Source organism: Cinclus cinclus, chromosome Z (assembly GCF_963662255.1).
Source record: "Cinclus cinclus chromosome Z, bCinCin1.1, whole genome shotgun sequence".
In the NCBI taxonomy this organism is placed as follows: domain Eukaryota; kingdom Metazoa; phylum Chordata; class Aves; order Passeriformes; family Cinclidae; genus Cinclus; species Cinclus cinclus.
The window spans coordinates 66,221,962-66,247,246 of record NC_085084.1 but is presented as its reverse complement, the minus strand read 5'-3'; the positions used below and the strand labels follow the sequence as shown (position 1 = coordinate 66,247,246).

Here is a 25,285-nt window from a genome sequence, read left to right as displayed (position 1 = left end):
TCAAGCACCCAGCTTTGCACAACAATGCACAGTGAGAAAACAGGGCGGAAAGGCTGGATTGCCTATCAGAACAGGTCAGCATTACATAAAATTAATGGAATTTCAAAAGAAGTGCACTCAAGCTGTAATGCACCATATGAATCAGAAAATTGAGAATTAGTTTTCAAAAATAAATCTGTCACATTAGGGTCAGCAATGTTACAACCTGCCCCTGAGGCATGTTAACTGAGGTTCTTGTTAATAGATCCTTCAAGGCAGACTGGAGCAGTGCAACAGTGAATGAATGGTGGGGTTTCTATTGATAGATAGGTAGGTAGACAGAAAACAGGTTGATTTGGGACTAATTTGATTAAAATGGAAAAGAAGTACGTAGTAGATTTGGTTATTATGCACAGAAATATAGCAATATAAAAGAATAATGATAACACTTGAGAAAATATACAAAGAAAACAAAAAGAAAGAATAAGAGGAAATAGTGCATGAGGAAAGATATAACCACCCTATGAGACCTGATCGCTGCAATTTAGATATCCAGTGATCGAAGTAACAGTTACAATTTTGATCCATCTGGGGCAGAGGAAATCCCTGAAACACCTTCATGTGGGAATGCCCAGGTACTTCTCCACAGGGAGGAGTTTTACAGTGTCTCTGGTAACACTGTGTGGATCACATGCAGAGCTCTGGTGGCAAGTCCAAGAAATGAGTTTGAGGGCAAAGATATGACCCCTGCTTGCCATGCCAGCATAGTTGAGCCAGTTCTGCCTTAAGAGAAGGGATGAATACCCTCAGGCCGAGGTGTGAATGTCCCTGTATCTCTCAGGATGGGAGAGAATTTTCTACCTGAGCCAGTTGTGTGTAAAGGAAGGAATCGGTGTGATAAAAGCCAATATCCCACATTGCAGGATCTGCTTCTTGGAGGTGTTTTCCCTTACTGTCTCAAACCCCAACTTGCTGCTACACCAACCTGGGTTTGTCATGGTCATCCTCTCGTGATGGGTACTCATCCTCTCTGCTCCCAGGCTGTTCTTATGTGGGTTAGAGGTTTCATAACCACATACCCAAAAACACTCCCCTTCCCCTGCAGCTGAGGGGTGCAAAAAACATTGCTGCTTTAGCAAGCAGCTGATGGGTTGCATCTTTACCTTTTAATATTACAGTTTCTCACAGAAAGCAAAGCAAAACCCAGTGTTTTATACTTACTCAAGCATGTACAGTGAGTTAATTAATACACATTAATATGTGTACAAATAAAGCCTAGTTTATGCAAGACACTCATTTTCAGGGAGGAAAAAAAGCTGTTGACTAGTTACAAAGAATACATTACATACAAATACATTTTGACCTTAAAATTATAATCAAACCAAACCACAGCAAGTGTACATTATCACCCATATACAGAATAATCCCCTTGAGTGTGTGGTGGGTCTGTTTGTTTAGGTTTTTCCGTTACTCTTTTTTGTTGCTTGTTTTAAAGTAACAGACATCTAAAAAAATAATGTTTTACAAAAATACTGATAATGTTTCACATTACTACAACCTCAACACTCTCTTGCAACATTTTCTATTATTTTAGCAGTATCCCCAGTAGTTTTTTTTGAGTAACTACGTGCTGCTCAGGCTCCTTTTGCATATGATCCATTGACAATATACTGTCTCTGTTTGTTTGCTGATATATTTCAAACCATTTACATCCGAAAGCTTCTGGTTCTGTGAAATGGTTGAAAAGGCTTTTTGAAGGCCCACATCAGTATTGGTGGTTTCTGTTTAGTTTTTTCAGGAAATAGCATCGCTTCGGTTTCAGGGCTAGGAAATCGTACTCTGTACACTTCAGGGTAAGATTTCTGAAACTAGAAAAGTACATTAATTCAAATTAAAAATTTGTTCAGACATATACAATAAACTATTAAAATGAAACTTGCATTTCTGAAACAGGGAAATTATTTGTCTAATGGACTTTCTACATCTTTGTATATAAAACTAAGCAATATTTCTGATTTGGGTTGATTCATCACAGCATACTTCTAAATTATTATAAATCTTGAAATCCCCAGGTGTAGCCACTATATTAAATTTCCATCTTTCTCTAGAAGAATATATGACTTGATAAATCTTTTTAACTTGAAAGTAGAAACAGTGGAAATTTTTATTTACTTGCTTGAGCTTCTTCTTTTTATCTTTCACAGATATTTCTTTATTCATTACAATTTCTTCCAACAAAGCTGCCAGTGGTTCTTGAGAGCCAGTTGCCCCTTGGTATTCAAATTCACCTGTACTGATTTGGTGGGAGAATGATGGAGGAGGAAGTGTTGCATCACTATCAGCCCCAGCATATTTTATCTGAAGACAGAGTACAAAAAAAAAAAAAAAAAAAAAAAAAAAAAAAAAAAAAAAAAAGAGTAGCTAGATTTCGTGCAAAACACTTGCATAAACTGACTTAATTGACCACCCCAAGACATTAAGTAGAGGAAATACTGAATAGAGACCCAAAACTGTAATTGTTATCTCTGGCTCTTAAATTGAGTGAGTTCCAGTAAGTCAAAAAAAAAAAAAAAATTGGCACAAAGGAAGCCAGTTCAGCTCTTGAAACAAGTTTAAAGTTACTTTTCCAGTAGAAAGAGACAAAAGAACTAAAAATCATAACTGAACAAGAACAAAATATGGTATAAGGAAATAGAAAGATGAAAAAACTGAGCATGTAAGGATGGTTCTAGCAAAAAAGAAAGTCAGAACATTAATGGAAACATTTTATAATCATTCAATTTTCTTCACCAGCACAAACATAGTTTATCCCTTCCATGGGATGACAGCGCTGATAAACAGGACAGCATATTTGAGACTTCTTGTCTCTAAACAAGTTCAAGATTTGTTTAGCTTCATTTAAACACGTAGTTATGGTTGAACACCAGTAGCCAAAATTAATTAGCTCTTCAAAAGCTAAGAGAGACAAAACAAAGTCTTTTAAGAACTGTTGATCTTCAGAGAACAAAGGATAAATTCAATCTAGAAACTGAGAGATATAAGACACTTTTTCACTAGATACTTACTTGGACTCTCTGGAAATGTACAACGTGATCCTCTATGGAAGACTTTAAAGCAGAAGGAACACTTAAGATCTCTTGATAATTATCCATGAGGAAAGATACTAGTTTAGCAGCAAGGAGTTCATCCAAGTCTATTTCATCCTTTGAGCAGAGAATACAACGTGAAAACACCTGAACCATCTGAGAAAAAAACCCACATCATTATCAGGTATTTTTGTGTTTGGGAGTGAGGAGTAGAGAATCTTGCTACATTTAAAAAGTGATCTTTTAGAACATCACAATACTTATTATACTTAAAACATATCAATATTTTTAAAAATATATTATGTACAGTGACATTATGTGAGTGCACTGAAGATAGCTCCTGCCTCATACAGATAATCTAATCCTGACTTTAGACATAGAATGGATGAATTCCATTTTATTCTCAAGACCTTGTCAAATAGCCACTTCACATGGCTATTTAAAGAGGGCACATGTATTTAGAGATGTTTTTCCTAAATAAAATGGAAATTTAATAGAAATTAGGCACCAGAGGGAAAACTTAATACAACTATTCTGAAATCATCAAAACAAGTTTCAGGTCCAGTTAACTTCATGTAGTCTTGTGATCAAGCACTCTGTTAAGTTTCCTCTTGTGCACCAGTCACTTATTAAAATCACAGAAGGCAATAAATATTTCTGTCATGTACCATGTATCACATTGCTGAATTAAAATTTAGTACAAAATACTCAAACTTTAAGGATTCACTTCTAAAAACATTTTTATTACAATAATTTTAATGAAAGACCACTTACAGATAATTATAACTTCAGCAGTAAAAAATTCAATTACTTTAAGCAAATACTATTCAGAGTTCACTAAAAACTTAATTGCTGTGGAGCTGTTTAGATTTGTGCATGCTACTATAGGATTCTTAAAGAACAGCTCTGCAGCTTAGCTTTTCATTGCACTTAATTTTCAAAGACTTTGAAATTAACCAAAATAAATAGATGATGGTAGCTAGTTGGAATTAAGTTATGCCTAATAACTTTGTAATAAGGTGTTGCAAACATCAGTGTAGTGATATAGTGATCTCACATATTACTATGGTCCTACAGAAGAAGCATTAGCAAAAACTGGACCTTACTTTAAGAGATTTGTGTGTGTGGTGAAAAAAACACAATTACTGAAATAAATGGTTGGGATTTTATTTTTTTTTTTTTGAATGGCTGAAAGAGGTAAATCAGAACATTCAGCTCCATATTTCTAGCTATGACTGAAACAGGCAGTCTTTTTCATTCACACTGTGTGCAGTGATACAGAACAGAGACCTCATCTGCTTTTTTTTTGGTTGATTTTGCTTGATTTCAGGAGTTGCTTGTTTGTGCTTCTTTCCTACTCAGTAGGGAAATCAGCGGTGATTTAACTTTGAAAGGTAAGGAAACCTCTAAATTCTGAACAAGTTCTTTGTGTGCTCAGAAATTAGCATGAAACACACTTTATTCAAATTCAGATTAGCTTTCCAAATAGCTGGGATGGACAAACTAGTTCCTTTAAAAAGCAAATTGTATTTTGTTCATACTCTATATTTTCATAAAGATAAGAATCTTTAAGCTCTGCTGCTCCAAAAGCCTATTCAGACCTTTTACCTTACACTTATACCTACCAAAGTTCTGGTCCTCACTGACTCAGAAAGAGGTGGCAAATCCTGGTTTAGACTAATTCTTGCCATCATCCTCACCAACAGCTGTAGTCTTTTTCTATTTTCCGGTGGCAGTAGGAGACAAGATATCTGAAGAGCTTCTACAGCCTTGCTGGGCTTTTGCAGCAGTCCTGGTTTATATGAGATCAGAATGTTGGGGAACATTACTCAGTTATATATTTCCATAACGTTTAACATAATATTTCTAAATCTAACTCCCAAAATTCCTTTCCTACTCAATCAAGGTTGCCTTAGAACTCCACTCCCCAAGGAGACTAGAAAGATATCACTAGAACTGGACTACCAGGACTTGTTTAAGTTCTTAGAAGATTTTCTTCTGATGCACTGGAAGATATTGATAGTCATAACCAACAACTCTAGATATTAGAATATATGAAAAATTATAATGGTTTGTTTCATCCTTTGCTCTTTTATTACCTTAACACTAAATACAACTGAATGGTATGCACAGATACAGCAACCATGTTAAATAAAACATTAAGTCTGTGGCAACAATCAGAGGGAAAGAAAATGTGCTTATGCATCAGTGACAGCTGTAACGACAGCAACATGTGCCTCACACCTATGGACATTAAATCTATGCCTAACTCTGCTTACAGACTCGTGAGAAACACTCTAGAGAGCATGGTAGAAACATCTGAAGACTGGACAGAAACAGTAGAAAGTGACAGTAGTTTAGGTATCTATAGAAAATCACCAAAATATAATCTTATTTTTGATTCATAAGGCTTAGCCAAGGAAGCACCTATTACAATTTTGTATAAACAGCATTAATATCAGAACAAAAATCAGAAAACAAAATATCTGCATTACTGAAATCAGGCAGTAATTTCTGTTAAAAAAGGAACAAGGAAGAAAACAGGGACTTTTTTTTTCCATTGGACTATAGAAGTTGAAAGAGATCTCTGGAGACTACACAGACCTCTCCACATGCTCGGAGTAGGTTTATCTATAGGAAGGTGCCCAGGACTATGTCCTCTCAGGTTTTGAATGGCTCCGAAGACAGACATTCCACAGTCTGTCTGGTCAACTACTTCCACTGTTTGATGCTTTCCACCTTCCAATTAAAATGCTATTCTTTAAGAAAATGAGGTTTCCTGTACTTCTTTTCCTGCCCATTGACTGTTGCCTTGTTGGTGGGTATCACCAACAGAAGCCTGGTTCCTTCTTCTTTACTCCTTCCATACAAATCTTTTATACAGACTACTTAGATTCTCCCTGAGCCTTCTCCTCTCCAAACTAAACAGTCCCTGTTATCATTCTCTTTTCATATGACACATGTTCCAAAACTTTAACAATTTTCAGTTTGCTTCACTGGACTTGCTGGCAAGTGCTGAGGAAACATCACTCTCAACCTACCAGCAATGCATTTTATGCAGTTATGGATGCTGCTGGTATTCTTTGCCTCAAGGACACACTGCTGGCTTATGGTCACATTAGTACCCACCAGCACTTCCAAGTACTTCTCAGCAAAGCTGTTTTCAAACCAGTCGCCCCCCAGCATTTACTGGTGCGTGGGGTTATTCCTCCCTAGGAGAGGACTTGACACTTCCCCTTTTCTGAACTTTGTAAGATTCCTGTTTACCCATTTCTGCAGCCAGTTGAGGTCACCCTGCATGGTACTACAAGCCTGTGTTGCATAAGCCACTCTTCCCCATTTTAGTTATCTGCATGCTCATTTAGGGCCCTGTGCCCTTGTTTAGGACAGAATGTACCTAATGACCATCCTGGTCATTAACAAAGTGTTAATCATTACTGGCCAGACTACCAGCCCTGGGGTGCTCCCCACCAACTGACATCCAGCCAACTTCATGCCACAGATCACAACTCTCTGAGCCCAGCAACCACAACAGTTTCTGAGTTTACCTCACTACCCACCTATCCAGCCTGTACTTCCTCAGGTTGCCTAAAAGGATGCAAAGGAAGACCCTGTGGAAAGCTTTACTACTCTCAACATAAATAGTATCCACTGCTATCCCCTCATCCACCATTTTGGTCAACTTCATCGTGTAAAACATGGAAACCTTTTCTTATTGAAAAAGAAGTGTGGGGTAGGTAAGGCATTCCAAGGAGAGGGGTAAAGCGCTGAAGTCCATTTTCATAGTAAAGCTTTTTCTAATTTCAAAGGAAGATTTGGCAAGCATATTAATGCATATGTTTAGAAGAGTAAGAAATGATTCTATATCAACAGTCCATTTTTTTAAAGAGACCACAAAAATAATGTTTGACTTCTTGAAACATTGCACAATTTTCATTAATTTCCACATACATACTGGCATGAAATCTTTCTTCTGATTTTACTTTTATGTTAAACTAAACTAGTAAAACCTGGAAGATGTGAAAAACAATGGAAAAGCAAACAGAAACAGAGGATGAAAGCAGAAGAATAAGTTTTAAATATATTGACAAAAGTTGTCTAAGAAAAATAAGTCCAAAATTGAACTACATTCAGTATGAAAAACAAGACTGACAACTCACGAAGAATAAAAATACTAAATTCCAGAAAGAAAATTATTGTTATACTGGATTCCTTTCTCATCTCAGCAGTTTACTAAAAACAGCATTGGTCAAGCAGAAAGAAGATAAAAAAACCAAAAAACTAGCCTGCTACAAAGTGGGCTTACTTTTCAACTCAATCGTTCTTTCTGAAATTTGATTATGTAAAATGTAATCAAATATTTTCTCATTTACTGTCATTCAGTAAGCCATCTATAGTACCAGAATTGTCAATTCTAATATAGTGTGAACCCCCACAAAGTTCTAGTTAATAACTAAACCATTGCTTCTTTAAAGCACTACATTAGTTAATGTCATTTCTAAATTTAAGCAACAAAGTATTTAAATTCCCTTCAAATGTCATACTTCCAGGGTTAAAAACAGTGCTTAAATCCCTAATCCTTTCTAATTTAGACTTCAGTCAAATGATTTCTAAAAGCTTATGAGAGTTTCTAAGACATTTAAGCATTTGTAAAAAAATAAAATCTGTTAAAATCCATCTGTTGGGTGCTGAGCAATGAACAGTGGTCTTTAATATTATAAAGACAACCAGTGAAAGACTTTTGAACTAATGTGATCAAAAAGATACAAAAAATAAAACCAGCATGTGATATGAAATAAATTTAAATACTAAACAGTTCTCTATGTAGAATGGAAAGTAGAAGTCCTAAATAATTCTTCTGTGATAGTATTTAAGTAAGGTAAAATAACTCCAGGAAATAAACTCTAAAAAATACTTTGTTCATTTAATCCCAAACTACTTACCTAACACACTAACAAAAATATCAAAAAAATGAAATGTGAGAAGGGGTTCTTTCATCTGTCCAAAATAGTCCACTATAGTTTTGAAGACATCTCTTTCAAAGCCTGAGTATGTAGGCTGCTTCAGATCTGAACAGCTGGGCCCTACACAAAACAAAAAGGAGTAAAAAAAGAGAGAGAACAGTGATTTTCAGCCACCAAGTGGATCAGTGTTTTCTAATCCAGCCCATTAAAATGGATCAGGGAGAAAAAAAATTAAAAAAAGGAGTCATTCTTCAAAATAGGTGAAATTTTATTGATCTACTGGACTGATCTATTCTCAGTAGTTCTAGTGAAGATACATAGCAGAAAAACATCAATAGAATAGTTAAACCTCTATATAATTCATTTAAATAAGCTGCACTGGAAGTAGAATACATGCTGACAGGTCTTTTCCAACTTTCTTTTAGAAAATCATCATAAAAAAGATTGAAAGTGAATATAAACAGGATTTAATAAAATGGTGAAGACACAGACAGGTTGATTTATATTTGGGGGGTGGGTTGTTTGTGGGATATTTTTCCCCTTCTGAATTTACTTACAATTTGCTAGACATTTCATTGCGGATAATATCCAATGAGGTAGTTCCTCTGCACAGGAAAGAAACAGAAATTAAAAAGAGAAAAAAAGGGGAAAAAAAAAGGAAAAATACTCAACTGTTAAACAAAAGCAAAGCTGAAAACACTAACATGCTCCTCCTGTGCAGTAAATCAAGTGACTCCAGAGGCAGGCAATACCTTAATGCAGGATCTAGCTTGAATTACATATACATATTTGCCTCCACTGCTATCACAGTTATGCATTCTGCCCTTGCAGCTCAATCAGCAAAACAGGTCATATCCCAAATCTTTAACCTACTAGACTAAACTAGTTCTAGATACAGCCTTTCCCAGTGCTCTACAGTGAAGTGTTTACTTGTTATGTTTCAATATAATATTTAATTACACTACAAATCTTATGAAAAACATGGTGGCAAGAAGACCGTGATATATCACAATAGCAAAGACACTATTTTTTTCCCTGATGTGCAAAACAGTTTTAAACATGGTACTATCTTCAAAACACATTGACTAAAATCTCAAAACCCTCTCACTGTACATTTTGACTCTCTCACAATTTTTAATACATTTTTTCTTCATGTAAACAATTCAGTCCTGGTAGTTAAAAGGGTAGGGCTGAGAAAGTTACCCTGAAGTGATTAATATTCCTACATTTATAAGTGGAAAAAGTTGCTGCTGTTTCATACTCGTTTTTCAACCCTACTGAAGCCAGAATATATTTAAGTGAGTAAATATGGAATAAACACTGACTCTTGCTCTTGGGATATCAGAGGAGAACAATAGCATTTTGCTTTGTAAGAACTTTAGTTTTTACAGATGTGACCACACAAGAATAAAGGTGCAACAGTTTAATGTAGATTAGAACTAATATTTAAATCCCAGTAGATTACAAAACAAAAAAATTAAATAAAAATTTCTAAAATACTCACTTGATTTGTCCTCTAAAGTGACAATGCCTTGTTTATTGACGTTATATACATTTTGAACTATATGTTTTGAATTCACAAGTTTTGTGTCTAACACTTCATCTAAAGAATCCAAACCCAAGACCTTTTGTAATCTGCAAAAATACATAAACACACAGTTCATACACCATCTAATCTGGAAAAGACAAACATGAAGAATTAAGATACAACTCAGGAAAAAAAAAGAGACCTTCACTTTGTAGAGAATATCTCCAGTTGGATGACAGCCATAATGATTACTCAGTGCAACTCCTGTTCCCCACAGAACTGCCCAGATTTATAGAATATATCCTAATTTGGAAGGGATCCACAAAGATCAACTTCTGGCTCTGCACAGCACAACCACAAAAATTATACCACGTGCTTGAGAGCACTGTCCAAGCACCTCTTGAGCTATGTCTGGCTTGGTGCTATGATCACTTCCCAGGGGAGCCTATTCCAGTGCCCAACCACCCTCTGGATGAGGACTCTTTTCCTAATATCCGACCTAAACCTCCCCTGACAATTTTAGGTCATTTCCTTAGTCCTGTCACTGGCCGCCACAGAGAATAGACCAGTGTATTCTCCTCCACTTCTCATCATAGATTGCACTGCAGTGTTCCCCTCAGCCTTCCCTTCTTTAGGTTAAAGAAACCAGGAGACCTCACCCATTCCTCATGTCTCCCCCTCTAGAACCTTCACAATCTTCATAGCCCTAAAAAAGTTCTGTTTTAGTACCTAGAAAAGGTTCAGTAATTTTAATACCTAAAACTATATCATATAACTAAAAGCACTGCCAACATGCTCCTTGAACTCTGTCAGGCTTGGTGCTGTGACTACTTCCCCATGGAGGCAGTTCCAGTGCCTAGTCACCCTCTGAGTGAAGAACCTTTTCCTAATGTGGAGTGTGAACACTACTTGATTCCATCTCCTCGTGTCCTATTGTTGATCACCAGAGGTCTTCCACATCTCCCCCCACTACCTCTCTGGAAGTTGTAGGCTGCAATGAGATCACGCCTCAGCTTTCTTAAAACTTTTGGTGACTGTACAGTTGTTTGATCTATCCAGATCCCACTGCAGGCTGTCTACCCTTGAAGGAGTCTAAAGTTCCTTCTAACCTAGTATCATGGACAAACAATATACATTTGATTCCTGTATCCATATCATTTAAAAAAACATGAAAGAGCACTGGCCCTAGAATGGAGCCCTGCAGAGCTCCACTGGTGACTGCTCACCAGAGATACAACCACATTTACTACAATCCTTTGTGCCTGACCCATGAGCCAGCTGCTCTCCCAAAAATATTATGGACTTATCAAGCTGCATGCTGGACAGTTTACCTAGAAGGAGACTGAGAGACAGTATTTAGCTTTAACTTTAAGCAAAGTATAAAGCTTTGCTTAAATGCAAAACAACTACATCAACTGGCTTCCCTTGGTTAACTAGATGGGTGACCTTGTAATAAAAGAAAATTTAATTGGTTAAGCAATATTTTCTTCTTCTGAACTGTGCTGGTTATGACCAATAACCGTGTGTCTCTCAAATATTTTTTATTAACTCCTAGAACAGCCTTTTCCATAATTTTATTGGCACTGAAGTGATACTGACAGGTCTGTAATTACCAGGGTCTTTGTTCTTTGCTTTCTTAAAATTGAGAAAATATTTACCAGCTTCCAGACAATAGGGGCCTCTCCAGACTCCCAAGATAAATGAAAAAAAGAAATGGACAGAGATCCTGCAATAACATCATCCAGCTCTTTTAGTACCCTGAGATGAATCCCATTGGGCTTCATAGATTTAAGCACATCCATCTGGAGCAGGAAGTTTCAAACAAATTCAGGGTGAGCTGTGAGTCTCACCATTCCCACAGTCATACTCTTCCAGCCGTGGAGCTGTGGGAGTCTCGATGTCAATTATCAGACTTATAGAGGCCAGAACTTCCTGTCAGGTGCTACTGCTCCCTGATCAAGTTGTCAGGGTTTCAACCATCCCTCCACACAACCTGCTGTGCCAACCTTGTTTGCCCACCCAGGTCTTTTGGTTGCTAGAAGCTCTATAGGGGGCTTTATGTGAAGGAGAGGCTTAGCCACCACTGCCCCTGGTCTCACTTGACCAGGTCCTGTTAGCTACTACCATGTGAGCCCCAGACTACTAGAGGGTCTCTCCATTCCCCTGAAGTTTCCTTGGTTCAGGAAACCCAGGAGTACACATGCACTAAAGCCTTCTGCTGTCCATTATGCTGTCACCAAAACTGTTCACCTCAGCACCAAGTGTGCTACATGCAGATACTGTGCTAGGTTTCTACTAAAGTGATCATTAGTAAGACTTCAACTATGCTGTAATATCAGCTAGTGTATATTATTTCCTTCCTCTGCAGAAATAGTCCAAAGCAATCACTTTAACTTTGCATAAGATGCTCCTTTTGAATACAATAAAGAATACATGAATCTCAAAGCTTCAGCACTCAATTAGCTACTTAATTTATCTCATACAAAGTATTGTACATGCCATTGAAAGGTTTCATTAGCACTTCTACATAAGTGCTTTTATTTCCTAGCAACAAGAAAGAGAGAAAAAAAGTGATCAAACAAGACAAAGCCCACACAACAAAGACTTGTATAACACAATAGGCAAAAGTCAAAAGGTACTAAGCACAGTAAAGTTTTTTTAGCAGATTTTATTTGCTGAATTTGTTAGGCAAATAATAAGTGGTAGAGTTAGTCTAGACACCATGGCTTTGCAGGCAGTGATGAAAAGTGAGTAGGTGAAATTACAAGTGTTACCTGAGAAGACAGACAAGACTATTACCTACTACACAGTTTTACTCTAACAGCAAATGACTCATAAGTATATTCACCGTGATAAAGTCATGGATTTCCATATCTCTTCTATATTTGTTTGAGTTAGCTCTCTGCGGAACGCAAGTTTGCATGCTGGTACTTCCCCAATAGCTATGCTGTGTCGCTTATACCACAACTCAGAGTTCTGAAATCAGAAAAAAAACTCTCCTCATTAATTGGTGGTGACTTTTCAAGTGTTAAACAGTACAAAACATCTATAGTACAGAATTGCAAGTGCTCCTAAATTCCAGTGAAGTCTCCAGGATGCAAGTCAGCATTTCAGAGAAAATAAGCATTTTCTCAATCTTACACACATATATTTTCTTAATTCCATAACTTGTCCCAAGCTGAAAAATTATGTGGGTCAGAACAGCCATTAAATTACAGGAGTCAATGGCCTTCAATCTTATGTTCAGGTCCTATCTGTGATTAAAATCAGTTCATATACCATTGAAGATTAAACATCAGTTTATGGAAAAGTTATTGGAGAATTATGAGATACCAAAGAATTTGAAACAATTAATCCTTGCTCAGTATATACGGAAAATAACTAAACAAAATTCAATGACAGGTTCTATTCATAAAGAATGTAAAAGCAAGTCACTACATATGAAGGCATCCATCAGATGGAGTCCACCATTACAACAGTCTAATGTAAAGCTGAGAATGCAGGAGACCACCATCCTTTATGCAACCTTAATGTGCAAGCTTGATTCTTCAAGTTTGTCATCAAGGTATCCATGGGTGGACATACATTGTAGCTTGTATCAGCAGCATCCTTTTCAAGGCAAAACTAATCATTCCAGTTGTTTGATTTACACTACAGACCACTGCTAAAGCACACTAAAAGTATTCCTTGTGATCATAACTAAACCACAAAATGCACTCCAGGAATGCACTTAAATATTCCAAGCAGTAATTGTCTGTCATTCCATGGCAGACTAGACTAGGGCTAGTTGGAAGCAAATAGCACCCTCTGAAATTAAGGGTCTGGTCTTCCACATCACTGTTTAATGATACAGACCCTTGCTCATCGATCCACACATAGCTACTAAGTGCTCAGATTGATGCTGAAGCTATTCAACGTAACAACTTTTTCAGCTGTCTACTTCAGCATTCCAGTGGAAGCTAGACCTAATTATAAAAGAGGCAGCAGAAATAAGCATATGCCTTTGCCTCACTTACAGCCCACTATATTAATCCAAACTGCCAATGGAAGATATTTTGAGTTATGCCAAACCCTATGCTGTTGCATCTGAGTCAGATGCAGTGGAAGACTTTCGTTAATTCTTATCAGGCCAGGATGCTTGGATAGAAATTTAGAGCACAGTTGGAGGTTGTAACATGTTACAACTTCAACAGACACTTGCTCAGTAACTAAAATACTCTATATTCTCTTTTCTTGTCTTTGGCACCATATTTTCTTCTATCTTAATCTTCTACCTACTACTGAAGTTCTAAGGACCATGTTTTTCCTCTTCAGAAGCTTGTTGTACATGAAGAGTGCACTTGATTTGCATGCAATTTGACTGTAGATATGGAATAACCATTCATTCAGAACATTTAGATGTCTGGCAAAATGGTAGGAGCTGTTTCTCCAAATAGACTGTGGTTCATCAAGAAATCTAAGGCCAGAGTCCTGCTCTGAAGGACAGTCAAAATGGAAAAAAAAAATCAAAGACATCCCGTATTCACAAATTATGAGAACATACACACATAGCATACACTGAAGGAAGAGCTTAGAATATATATAGCTCCAGAAGCTTAGTCTTTTACTATGTCCAGGTGAACAGAGGTGATACAATTTTGGTTTACTAATAAAAGCAATATTGTTTTTAACTAATAAAAGCAACATTACAAAAGCTGGATCAATACAGATAAGCATGAGGTAGAATGACTTTCCAAGTTTACAAAGGACAACTGGAAAATCAGGACCACTTCTCCTTAGCCAAAACATAATCCTTATGAAAAAGGAAACTGAATCAGTATCAGCCTTAGAGTAGCTAGTAATACCACATATACCTGAAGTGTCCAAATGAGAGGTACAGTGTGACTATTTTATCTTGTAATGTGATAAATGCTCGATTAGAATTAGAGCAAACTGGAATGAAATATGGGAAAATGCACCCACACTGAACTCAAATTGCTCAGGACATTGCAACATGCAGCACAAAGGACACTAAAAGGTTACCTCTCTAGCAAATCGTTAAAAAAAACTTCACAAAAGTTTAAAATAAAAGTATTTAGCATTTAATTTTATAAGCAAGCATTTTGTGACGCAGCATAGCAGTCATCAGTTCAGTTTTGCTTTCCAAATATGCTTTTGTCAAGGGAAGAAGAACTGGGTGCCTTACCAGTGCGATGGATTTCACTGGGATGTGTTCTTGAGAACAGCCAGCCTTCGGTTCATTCCAGTCTGGAAATTTAATTACTTCCTTTCCACATGAAGGTTTTTTTGGATATGACTTCAGTGGTGAGGAAGGAGGAAATCTACAATTAGAGAACATTTTTAAAGTCTCCGAATGCCAACCTAATCCCTATTTACCAATGCAAAACTGTTGTCAGCCTTTACATGCAAAAATATAACAAATGCTTTGGACGTTCACAGCTTAACTTAGACTGGTGTTACATGATACGTAAAACATTGTGGAGTGTCTTGCTTGCCCTCCAGCAGCTGCTCCAGAACAGTTCAGGTCCTTTGTACCTCCTATGACACAGCTGAGCCTTGGGTGAATATCTAATATCCCAGTGCCTCTCATACAGCACTAGCAGTCTTTGCATAGACAATAATATAGGTCTTCACTAGAAGATGTTGATTCTGAAAAAGCTGTGGGTATGTTTTGCCCCGTGTCAAGTGTGTTGTTAGCATGCATTTCCTAAAGCAAAGCTAAATACCCAGGTAGCATGACTAACACTTGGATTTAGTTATAGTGCATGCAAGTGTCCACACAAAAGTTTTACCCACATTACCAGTTTCTTCTGCATTTACATGCTTTCTGTGCGAAGATCATATCCTGCAGTTCTTTTTCTGGAGTCTTTTTCCAGCTGGTTTTGCGGGTAACTATTTGACTTCTTAAGGCATTTCAAGAAGTGCCTTGAAGAAATTAGCAGAAATAAGCCCTAAACCAGCCCTTGTGGAAAAGAAGGAAAACAAACTATCCAGCTTGACCAGCATCAAATTATTGCTAAGCTTAGGTCAGAGCATGTACAAAGGAACTAATGACAGCATATCAGAAAGACAAATCAGTTGGATGGCAACACCCTTTCAGACCAGCCCAGATCCAGTCTTGTCTACTTTGACTTCCAGGTCTTAGATACTGAGATTCCTGATGCATTAAGAAACTGCTTAAGCCTCACTCGCTCTTAAATCAAAATGTAAAAGACATATCTCTGTGACTTTGCAACAAGAACTTGTACACTGCTGGATAGCATGCATATGTATCCTACCAGAAAAAATGCTTGAGGAATCCTCAAGTTTCTCCAAAATGTCTCCCATCCTATAAAGTACCTTCAAACATTTAATAAGTTTTTAATTTAAATTTGTATTGCAGTTTGATAAGTCCAATACTGTTACACTGAATGGTTAAACACACCGATTGTTTTGACCACAGACACTGAGCACATTCCACAGCGCTGTTCAACAGCACATCCACAACTAAGAGACATCACTTCTGTCAAACAAACCTCAGAACCAGCAGCAAGAACCTCACTCTAATCCTGCAAGATTTACTCTGTTTTTTAATGGTAAACCAGACTAGTTGCCAAATGTTCAGCTGTTGAGTGATTTAATTTCAGATTTCACCATTTTTCAGATATTCATTTTTTTAAGAGTTTAATGTTAAAATAAAGTATACCCACATATCTGCAGCCTTTTTCCTTTGCCTTACACTATTCTCAGTAGTTTCCTGTTTTTATTCCTTCACAATTTTTAGCTTTGTGTCATTTGCTGCGCTGATTTGCAACCAATCAGTAAAAGAATGAGGTCTCCAAGGCAGGAAAAGGAGATGCATTCCCCTTTCCCAAAGTAGCATTACAGCAAGATCTAGAGGGAGGAGTAATGTCACTCAAAATGAAGGACTGAGGAGCACTGCTGACACATCAAGATCATAATTACTTATAGCCAGCAACTAGTTTTTTATAAAAAATAGGAACTAGAGATACCTGTTTGTGTCCAGAACAAAGGATACAGAACAAGGTCAACTAACAGTGATGTTCCTGATATAATAAGTATTACTGCTGAATTCCCAAAAGATTGCTGTAATTGCAATTGTTAAGTGCTAGCCCTTTAGCTTGTAATAGAATAGCTTGGATTCGAAAAAAAATGTGTAAAGCCCAATATTTTTAGAAATCACATTAGATCTTATCCTCACATATAAGACTTGCCAAATATTCTCATGCAAACCAACTTTTGGCAATATTTCTTTCGCACACTTTGTGGACAAACAAGAGCATACAGCTACACTTACATGTGAAGTTAATGAATGACCCAAATGTGTACCAGTGTGCAGTTACAGCATGTTAACACATAAATTTATACAGAAGGTATGAAGCATTTAAGTACTTCCAAAGTAAGCACTGTCAGTAGAATTGACTCATACCACTACCTCCATTAGCACTGTGAGGAGAAAAAAGCCATATTTCACAAGTAGCGTTAGGAAAGTCCACCAGAGGGAGCTGCCAGGACATTGAATACGTGACTAAAATAGGTTGGAAAAACAACGTTTAGCTACTTTAGTAAGAGAGAAGCATGTTTTGATACTTAAAGCTGAGAGTAATGTACATAGCTTATTTATGCACCAAGCCCAGTGAGGAAAAGCTGGCTGCAGTTCAACGGGCATGAAAGGTATGCATGTTTAATTGAAAAAAAAAAAAAGTTCAATTAGTAAATTAGTTATTTTTTCAGTGGGAGGGACAGAAAGAACATCCAAAGACAATATGTAACAAAAGTGATCTGTTGCCCAATAGCAGATTAGTAGGCAGAGCATGCGGAAAATTAAAAGAACAGAAATATTTCACCCAGCTTCCACAGACTGCAGCTCAGTAAAGTCATGACTGAAAATACAAAGAAATAAAAGAACAAAATAATTTGAATACTCATGCTAATGCAAAATAAACAAAAAACCCCACAGTCACACAAACCCGGCAAAACCATACCAAAGAAATATAGCATAACACCTGCAGTTAATTGCAGTTAACCCCATATTAAATCTTTGACAAGAATTAAGGCCCAGAAAAAAAAAAAACAACTAAAGATCAATAGAGCAAAATGAAAAATTCACTTAATACATATCAAGTGGGAATTCAGTACTACCCATTCCCCCCACAGAAGAAGAGAACATTAAGAAATCCTTGCCTAGAAATTACTATACAAAATTTGAGTACATAATAATAGCTATAATAAGTAGAAGCATAAATTTATTACATAATTTATATAACCTATATTCCCTAATGTTTTGCATGACAAGCACTCCCATTCCCACAAAAGAAGGCTCACGATGATAGAAATTACAATTCCCTACTTGAAGTAATGGTCATCCTTATAATACTTCTGCACCAAATAGGACACAACAAGATGGTATGAATTCAGAACCTGCAACTTCTGTCCACCCAAACCTTAACAAGAGGTAAAAGAATCCAGTCCAGTAATGCTAAGCCTTTATTACAAAGAAATTTCTACTCCTCTATTAACAAGCCATCGGCTGAGATGCTCAGCAGGGATAAGTAAACAACCATCCTTGAGGATAAGCAAATAAAGCTTTGTCCCTTTTCCATCTACAAACCAAGGAGCATAAAAAAAGTCACGTCAAAAATGTCTTCAATTCAGAAGGCTCTTCTCTCAGAAGAAGTGAAGACAGCAACCAAAATAATCAGGACGTTGGGGTGAAGGAGGACAATTGGAGCTGGATGACCAATGGCATTTTGACTTCCACCTACGTGTCTTAATATGTACTCTCCTAGCACCAACAAACCCGCTATCTGCCATCAGCAATCAGAACACCTTGTGAAAACAGCAAAAAGTTTTGTTGATATTCAAAGAAAGTAACTGAATAGAAGTGACCTTCAAGAATATTTCACAACAGACAAAAAAACTGAAGTCAAACATTAAATCATGGCATTTACCCGTTACTAACTAAATTAAAGTCTTTAAAAGGAAAATGGGGAAACAGGTCAACACCTCTTCAGAGGCATTCTGCAAAAACACTTGTGAGACATGAGCAAGAGTTTTTATAACCTGTTGCCAAAAAAAAAAAATCTGTCACCGTATACAGGCTTACCGATATAAATGGCCATCGTCTTCAAAGTCTTCTTTGCCCCACCTTCCTTTAATATCTTCGATAACATGATTTTTTAGGAATTTTTTAAGCAGCTTAACCGTTTGGTCGCGAGTCACTTCTGGGCCGAAGTTTTGGTTAGAGCCAAGTAGCTCATGCAAGCAGTCCACTGCCTCCGAGGCTTTGAAGCAACGCTCGTAGCTCTTGAAACGACAGCGGTGCTTCCGTAAGGGCATCCCAGCTCGGAAGAGCTCGATTATCTCGTTCCACTGGGAAAGAACAAAGGCAGTCGTTACAGGAGCTCTTCTCCCAGGTTTTCCTGCGGCCAGAACGCAACCAGTTCTGCAAGCAGAACTACACACTTTTTTGACCATCTGCGTTCATAAGGATATCGAAGCCTAAGCCTAGGATTTAAACTATCGAGACCCGAGAACACCCAGGTTCAAGAGACTGAAATACTTGGAGCCCCATACTACCTGCGGATCTACAGACACGGCTCTAGTCTTCCTTAGGTTTTACCGAAGCAAAAGGCCGAACCCACGGCTCCACCCGGCCGGGCTCTGCCCACGCCAGCCCCGGGCGCCCTCGCCCCGCAGAGACCCGGCCCGGGAGCAGCGGCCGACAACCAGGAACCCCGAGAACGCACGGCCGCCGGGGCCAGAGGGAGGGTGGCTGTGTCCGGGATGGCGGTGTCCGGGATGGCGGCAGGGGGACTCACCAGGCGAGTGGCGCGGTACGGCCCGGGCCCCACCAGCCGCGGCTCCATGGGCGCAGCCGCGCCGGCTCCGCGCCGCGTTTGAATCCGGCCGGGCGCCGCCGCCTTCGCCCATTGGGTGGCGAGCGCGGCACGTGACGGGCCCGCGCCATTCTTGATTGGTGGGGCCAGGCCGGGGAAGCCAAGCTGAGGCGCGGGCCGAGAGGGGAGAGCGACGGCGGCTCTGTGGGCGGGAGCTGTGGGCGGGAGCTGTGGGCGGGAGCTGTGGGCGGGAGCTGTGGGCGGGAGCTGTGGGCGGGAGCTGTGGGCGGGAGCTGTGGGCGGGAGCTGTGGGGAAGGTGCTGTGGGTGGAGCTGTGGGGAAGGTGCTGTGGGGGGAGCTGTGGGTGGAGCTGCCACATCCCGTGGGGCCCGGGAACGGTATGGACCGGTGTCCTACAGGAGCTGGCAGGCTGTGCCCGGTGGTGCCGAGTAGCAGGACAAGAGACAACTGGCAGACAGCTGATGCACTGCAAGTTCCCCAGCAACATGAGGAGGAATGTTGCTGTGTGGCTGCTGTGCACCGGAACACATTTCCCTGAGACGTTCTGGAGCCTCCCTCACGGAGCTATTCCAGAACCATCTGTTCTCAATCCTGTGCCATGTGCTCTGGGATGGCCTGCTTGAGCAGGCAGGCTGGACTAGGTGACCTGCTGTAGTCCCCTCCAGCCTGGCCATTTGACGATTCTGTTTGTGGCAACAAGTTAAACCATGTCAGGAGAACACTGGCCAGTGTATTGCTGCCCTGATAAAGGAGAACACAGTTTAAGCATTAACAACCAAAACAAAAAATCAAACTAAAAAAAAAAAAAAAATCCCTCCTAACCCTCAATTTTAAATGTTTTAAAATTTTTAAAATTTAAAAATATTTTTTGTTTCCTATTGTTTTCTTGGTTTTTTGGGTTTTTTTGGGTTTTTTTGGTTAAATAATTTTGTTTTGAATTCAGGCAGTGAGTGGGATGCTAATTACTTGCAATTACATTTGATATTATCCTTCCAGAAGACGGGGGTTTATGCTGGTGCCACAGAACTCATAGAGTTGTTGTATATTAGCTTTTTATGAGCATTTTAAAGAAAGGGTGATTTGGAAAGTAAATAGGAAACCTCCATTTTAAGAAAGATTTTGATAATGAGGTCACCTATCCTGCACGGGCAGGGATGCAACTAAAACTCCTGTGATACCTATTACAGATGAGCTAACTCTCAATTTTTAGGACTCTTTCAGGAGAGCAGTGGCTGGTAATACCAGTGTTTCTTTTCCACCAGCTTTAAGGAAAAAAATTTAGCCCCATTTCCCTCATCATCAGTCAACATTCACCATAACATGGATGACTTAAGCTGATTGTTAGACTCCTCTTTCTAGCCTTACTCAAAAGCATACACTTAAATATGTGAGATGCACAGTTCTTAGGCTGAGATAAAGATTGTGTGACTCACATTGTGTGTAGGAGGACAGGATTTGTTTTGAGCTGATGTCATTGTCACACTACATGCATCCTCTGAGGCTTCATCCATGCAACTCACTGTGAAACTGTATTCTCTTTCTCCAAATGCTTTGTAACTTACAGAAGACTAAATCACTGTGCAAGATATTATGCAGTGAGAATCTGACATGGCACTTGCTGACAGCCCACAGTATGATTAGCATCTCCAGCTTCTGCTCCTGCTTATTAGTTTTTCATCTCAAACAACTAACTGTGGAAGCCTTTGGCTAGTGTAGAGCTGCTAGAATTGGAAGTTTTCCTAGCTCCTTTCTGTTCAGCACCTGTGCACATGCAGCACTCCTTAGTTTTGACTGTGCATGGTCTCAGCTTCTACTTAAGCCCAAGTGAGTTTGAAAAATCAGTTGCAGATCTAGCTCCCAAACCAACAAACAAATACCTGTCCCTTCACACCCAGATGCAGGGTAAATTCCTCCATCTGTATTTATGGGGCAGGGAAGGAGGTATGATTTCAAAATCAGAGACCAGAACTAGGACTTCCCCCACCAGCACAGAAATCATCTGCAAGGCTACAGAGCAATGCCTGCTTTCTTGCACAAGAAGCAGAGAGTACTATTATCTAGTTTTCACTACAGACTAGCTATTTCAACCTTTCCCTCATAAGGCCTACATTTCCCACATTGGAATGCGCAGGCCCAAGAAGGCCTGAAAAAAACAAATTGTTATACTTCCTTAATCAGTACTTATGTAATAAATAAATTAATTTATATAAAGAAAACATCTAAAACTGGCAAATCCTTCCCTCCTATTTGAAAAAAGAGCAACAGGTCTCTTTCCTTAAGGGAAGCCCCCTAACACTGGAGGCCAGGGGCATACACAGGCCAAAGATGGCTGGACTTGAGACTTTGAGTCAGTGATGGATTGCATTTCCCACCAAAAAGAGATGTGGTCCCTGATCAGCATCACAGCTGTTTAGGATATTGTGATAAAGCACCTCTCTCTACTTGTACTGCCAGGGAGTTGGGAACTGAACACTGATGATTCCAGGATCAAGCAACTAAAATTCAGAGTTTGCAATTTAAATCTCACGTCATCCCAATACTTTGAGATCTACTTTTAGGCTGCCATGAGAGCTGACAGCTACAGAGATTAAATAGTTAATATATAAAAATATAAATTATTTTTATTTACTTTAAAAAACTTGATGTAATCTCAGAACAAAACATTTGCAGCTCATATCCAACCTAAAGTTTACATTCCTTTAGCATTTACAATGCACCATAAACCAATGAAACAAAATAAAACTGTTCAGGTAACAAAGCTTACTCTCTTGGAATTGTGCAACAGGAATAGGCTATTAAAATCTGCCTTGAAGTTCTGAGTAATTGAAAATCCCACAAATCAGATCAGGTAAAAAGCAAATATTGCAAGTTTCTTTTTTTTTGGTGTTGTAGAAAACAGTACCTTTAATTGTACCTTTAATTCTTCACTTCCAGGTCTGTTGTGTGCAACAATTCCTTAATAAACTCATGCAGTAAGTGCAACTTACAAACAGCAAGTTCCTTTGATTTCCAAACAAATGTGATCCTAACAATCTGCCTAACCTTGGAAAACAACATACTGGGTAATTCTACTCAGAGTGCAGCCATGCCCAGTCATCACTGCCTGCCCCACTTTCAGAAGCTCAGAGAATGTCACATTTTTTTTGCCTGGTTCCAGACAAGATAACTGGAGTAACTTTAACCTTGAGCTGATAAAAACAAGCCATAATAATAATAAAAACAACCAAGATGACACAAACTCTTTCTAGACATGTATTTCAGTAGATAATGGAAATGGAAGAAAGTAGAGCAGAGTACAATCATGGTAGGCAACATTTAAGCTTAAATCATTAAATCAAAATTCTTTTACATTTTATCTGACTACTAAGATTTTGGCTACTGAATTAAAAGATTCCATAATCCTCCTAGCCCCACTTCACAAACAGCACAGGCTACCAATATAAAGTATATCCATAGACACATTGAATAATAAGTATATTTGGCTACTGCAGTGAACAAATCAGTAAGATGTTTTGATCACTATGCTACATGACAATTCAGATAATCCCCATATTAGTAGCTTTCCAACATTTACGATAATGTTCAACTGAGTAGAACATGAAATGAATTCAGTTCTCCTAGTAAAATACAGTATATCCAGAAATCTTTGATCTTCAGATGAAACTCTGTCTTGACAGATTAACATACAATCCTTCCTTTAAAGTAATATATTTTATAAACAGATGTAACAATGTTTATGTATTAACTATATTAATATGCCTTACAGTCTATAAACAGTACTAGTACTTACTGAAGAATCATTCTTACAATAAAATGCAGCTGACAGTCTTAGCAACTTACAACATTTAAAATGAAATAATTTTTATCCCCCTCAAAGTGTGTTCAAAGTACTCAGTACTTGTCATACACATTTTAGTTTTTCCAATTATCTTTATTTTTATGCATTTTTTTAGATAGAGATCATCTATCTTTTTTTTTTTTTTAATCAGAGATCCACAGTTCTTCCCCACTCCCATGCTCTGAATCCCAAATAACTTAATGGTAAAAATACAAATTCTGTTTTGGAAGAAAACATACAAAATATACACCATGTAATGTGCACACCTAAACATCTTGATTGTCAAGTAGTGCAAGTTTCTCCTTTGACATATACACTTATTCGGTTTTAGAGACAAGAATTTGTTTCACTGGTCTTTGCTGATGCCATTTTTTGCCATTTTTGGCAGTCTTTGTCCCTTGGTGTAAGCATGGTACCAGAAGTGGAGAAACAAGACTAAAAACATAGACCCATAAAGCCAAATAATAAACATGAAAATTGGATACTGGTATGGACAATCATCCATTATGTAGATTTGTCCTATATGGGCTGTAATCATAATAAACTGGACCTGGAGGAAAAAGGTGAAGAAAAGAAATACTTTTAAAATAAATTACAACCTTACTACAAAAGCTTAAAAAATTTCAGCATAGCTTGTTTTCTGAAAAACAGATAGTAGGGGTGGAGTGGGGGCAAAGCAAGGAGCAACAGGGACAACAATACAGCTTCTTAATGTGATGCAGATGCACCTTTATAGCCCATCTCCCCACAATATTAATCCACTGAAAAACAGGCTTATGTAATAAAGGAAGAGAAGTTCTGGGACAAATGAAGAAACTGATAGTAGGAGAATAGGATTCTACCCTGGCCAGTTCAGATAAAAAGGAAGAAGATAGACAGTCTTTGTCCAGTGACAAATGGGAGGCTCCTTTAAGAAAACTAGCCAGGGAAGAAAAAAAAAAAATAAAAGCAAGCAACCATTACAGGGTTAGGGAACAAGAATTCCCACCCTCCCTGCACATTGGCATGTGAGGAAAAGACCCTCCACATGAACTCCAAGTTAACAGTCCACTGGTAGTACCTCCAGGTAAAAAAGACCAAGTTACAAATATTCAGGCTACATTGTTCAGAGTTGAACATGGTTACATGAACTATTCTACTTAAACCAGCCCTGGTGCAAACAGACAGGAAGCTCCTTTACCTCCTCCATCAGCACCTTTGCTCATTCTAAGCTAATTGTTTAGCCAGAAACTTAATTTTGAAAATCCATCTATTAAGTGAGGTGGGCATGAAAAAGCACTCAGAAAGGCAACCTTTTGAAAGTGACCTAAAGCTGACTAAACACTTAATATAATTACTGCAAGAGTGGGTTTTAATACTCTGGGTTAGAGAGAGGTAAATTTTCTAAACACAAATATTTTCTATGAAAGGATATCAAGTTCTAAAGAAATACTTTTCCCTTTCCTTACTACGTGTAATTACCAGTTACATGTGTATCCTGTACTTAAATTGTATTTTCTTGGTGAAAACTTCTATTTTGATACTTTTTATACAAGTAATGAGTATTGCAAATATATTTATCAAGTACTGTATAACTGAAAAGCTTATTTGTCTAAATCTGTGATTACAGTGAATGCTGAGGTCAGCAGATTTAAGTATATTACTGTGGAGAGCTCACACCTTTTGTTATCCTCAATTAAAACATTAGTAAATCTTATACCAACTGTAAACTCCATACACAAGCATAACTAAAAGGAAAAATTTATTGCATTAAATCTATGTTAGCTACAGTCATGTTTTTGAGAGGTGCATATGTCGAAGACTGTTACTCACAAGTTGTATAGTTGTCATATACTTTTTCCACCACAAATATTTATGATAGGCTGGTCCCAAAGAACAGATTCCATAGTATGTGTACATGACAACATGCACAATACAGTTCAGCAAGGCATGAAATGTTCCTAAACCACCTGCAGAAAGACAAAACATAGTAGTAGTATTGCAGCAAGTATTTTAAAAGCCACTGTGGTCCTAGCAGATGACCTTCTGCC

General features: G+C 38.2%; 2 protein-coding genes across 3 annotated transcripts in view; both read right to left on the bottom strand.

Annotated features, from left to right (window-relative positions):
* Nucleotides 1–1,685: 1,685 nt before the first annotated feature.
* DEPDC1B (DEP domain containing 1B) lies at nucleotides 1,686–19,453 on the bottom strand. Of its 2 annotated transcripts, XM_062513238.1 has the most exons (11): nucleotides 19,379–19,453; nucleotides 18,664–18,929; nucleotides 14,743–14,878; nucleotides 12,406–12,533; nucleotides 9,534–9,664; nucleotides 8,587–8,634; nucleotides 8,009–8,149; nucleotides 4,691–4,857; nucleotides 3,045–3,221; nucleotides 2,152–2,337; nucleotides 1,686–1,847 (listed from the first exon to the last, which is right to left on the bottom strand). In XM_062513238.1, the coding sequence occupies exons 1-11, from the start codon at nucleotides 19,424–19,426 to the stop codon at nucleotides 1,686–1,688; spliced, it is 1,590 nt and encodes a 529-aa protein (XP_062369222.1). In that variant the 5' UTR covers nucleotides 19,427–19,453. The 2 variants fall into 2 exon arrangements, with proteins under 2 accessions (XP_062369222.1, XP_062369224.1); XM_062513240.1 differs by lacking the exon at nucleotides 2,152–2,337.
* Nucleotides 19,454–23,448: 3,995 nt separating this feature from the next.
* Nucleotides 23,449–25,285, bottom strand: part of ELOVL7 (ELOVL fatty acid elongase 7) — a 32,453-nt gene continuing 30,616 nt past the window's right edge. The window contains exons 7-8 of the mRNA XM_062513730.1: nucleotides 25,068–25,204; nucleotides 23,449–23,805 (exon numbers count right to left, since the gene is read on the bottom strand). Of these exons, the coding sequence (XP_062369714.1) occupies nucleotides 23,602–23,805; nucleotides 25,068–25,204 (341 nt within the window). The 3' untranslated portion in view covers nucleotides 23,449–23,601. The remainder of the gene's footprint in view (nucleotides 23,806–25,067; nucleotides 25,205–25,285) is intronic.

Bases quoted from the DNA above. Each gene is read 5' to 3' on its own strand.
- DEPDC1B (XM_062513238.1), bottom strand. From the start codon at position 19,426: ATGGAGCCGCGGCTGGTGGGGCCCGGGCCGTACCGCGCCACTCGCCTG. The intron at 14,879-18,663 runs GTAAGCCTGTAT...CTCTAATTGTAG, and splicing joins GACGATGGCCATTTATATCG to ATTTCCTCCTTCCTCACCAC. The intron at 4,858-8,008 runs GTAAGTAGTTTG...CATATAAACCAG, and splicing joins TATTTTTGTTAGTGTGTTAG to GACTGCTGCAAAAGCCCAGC.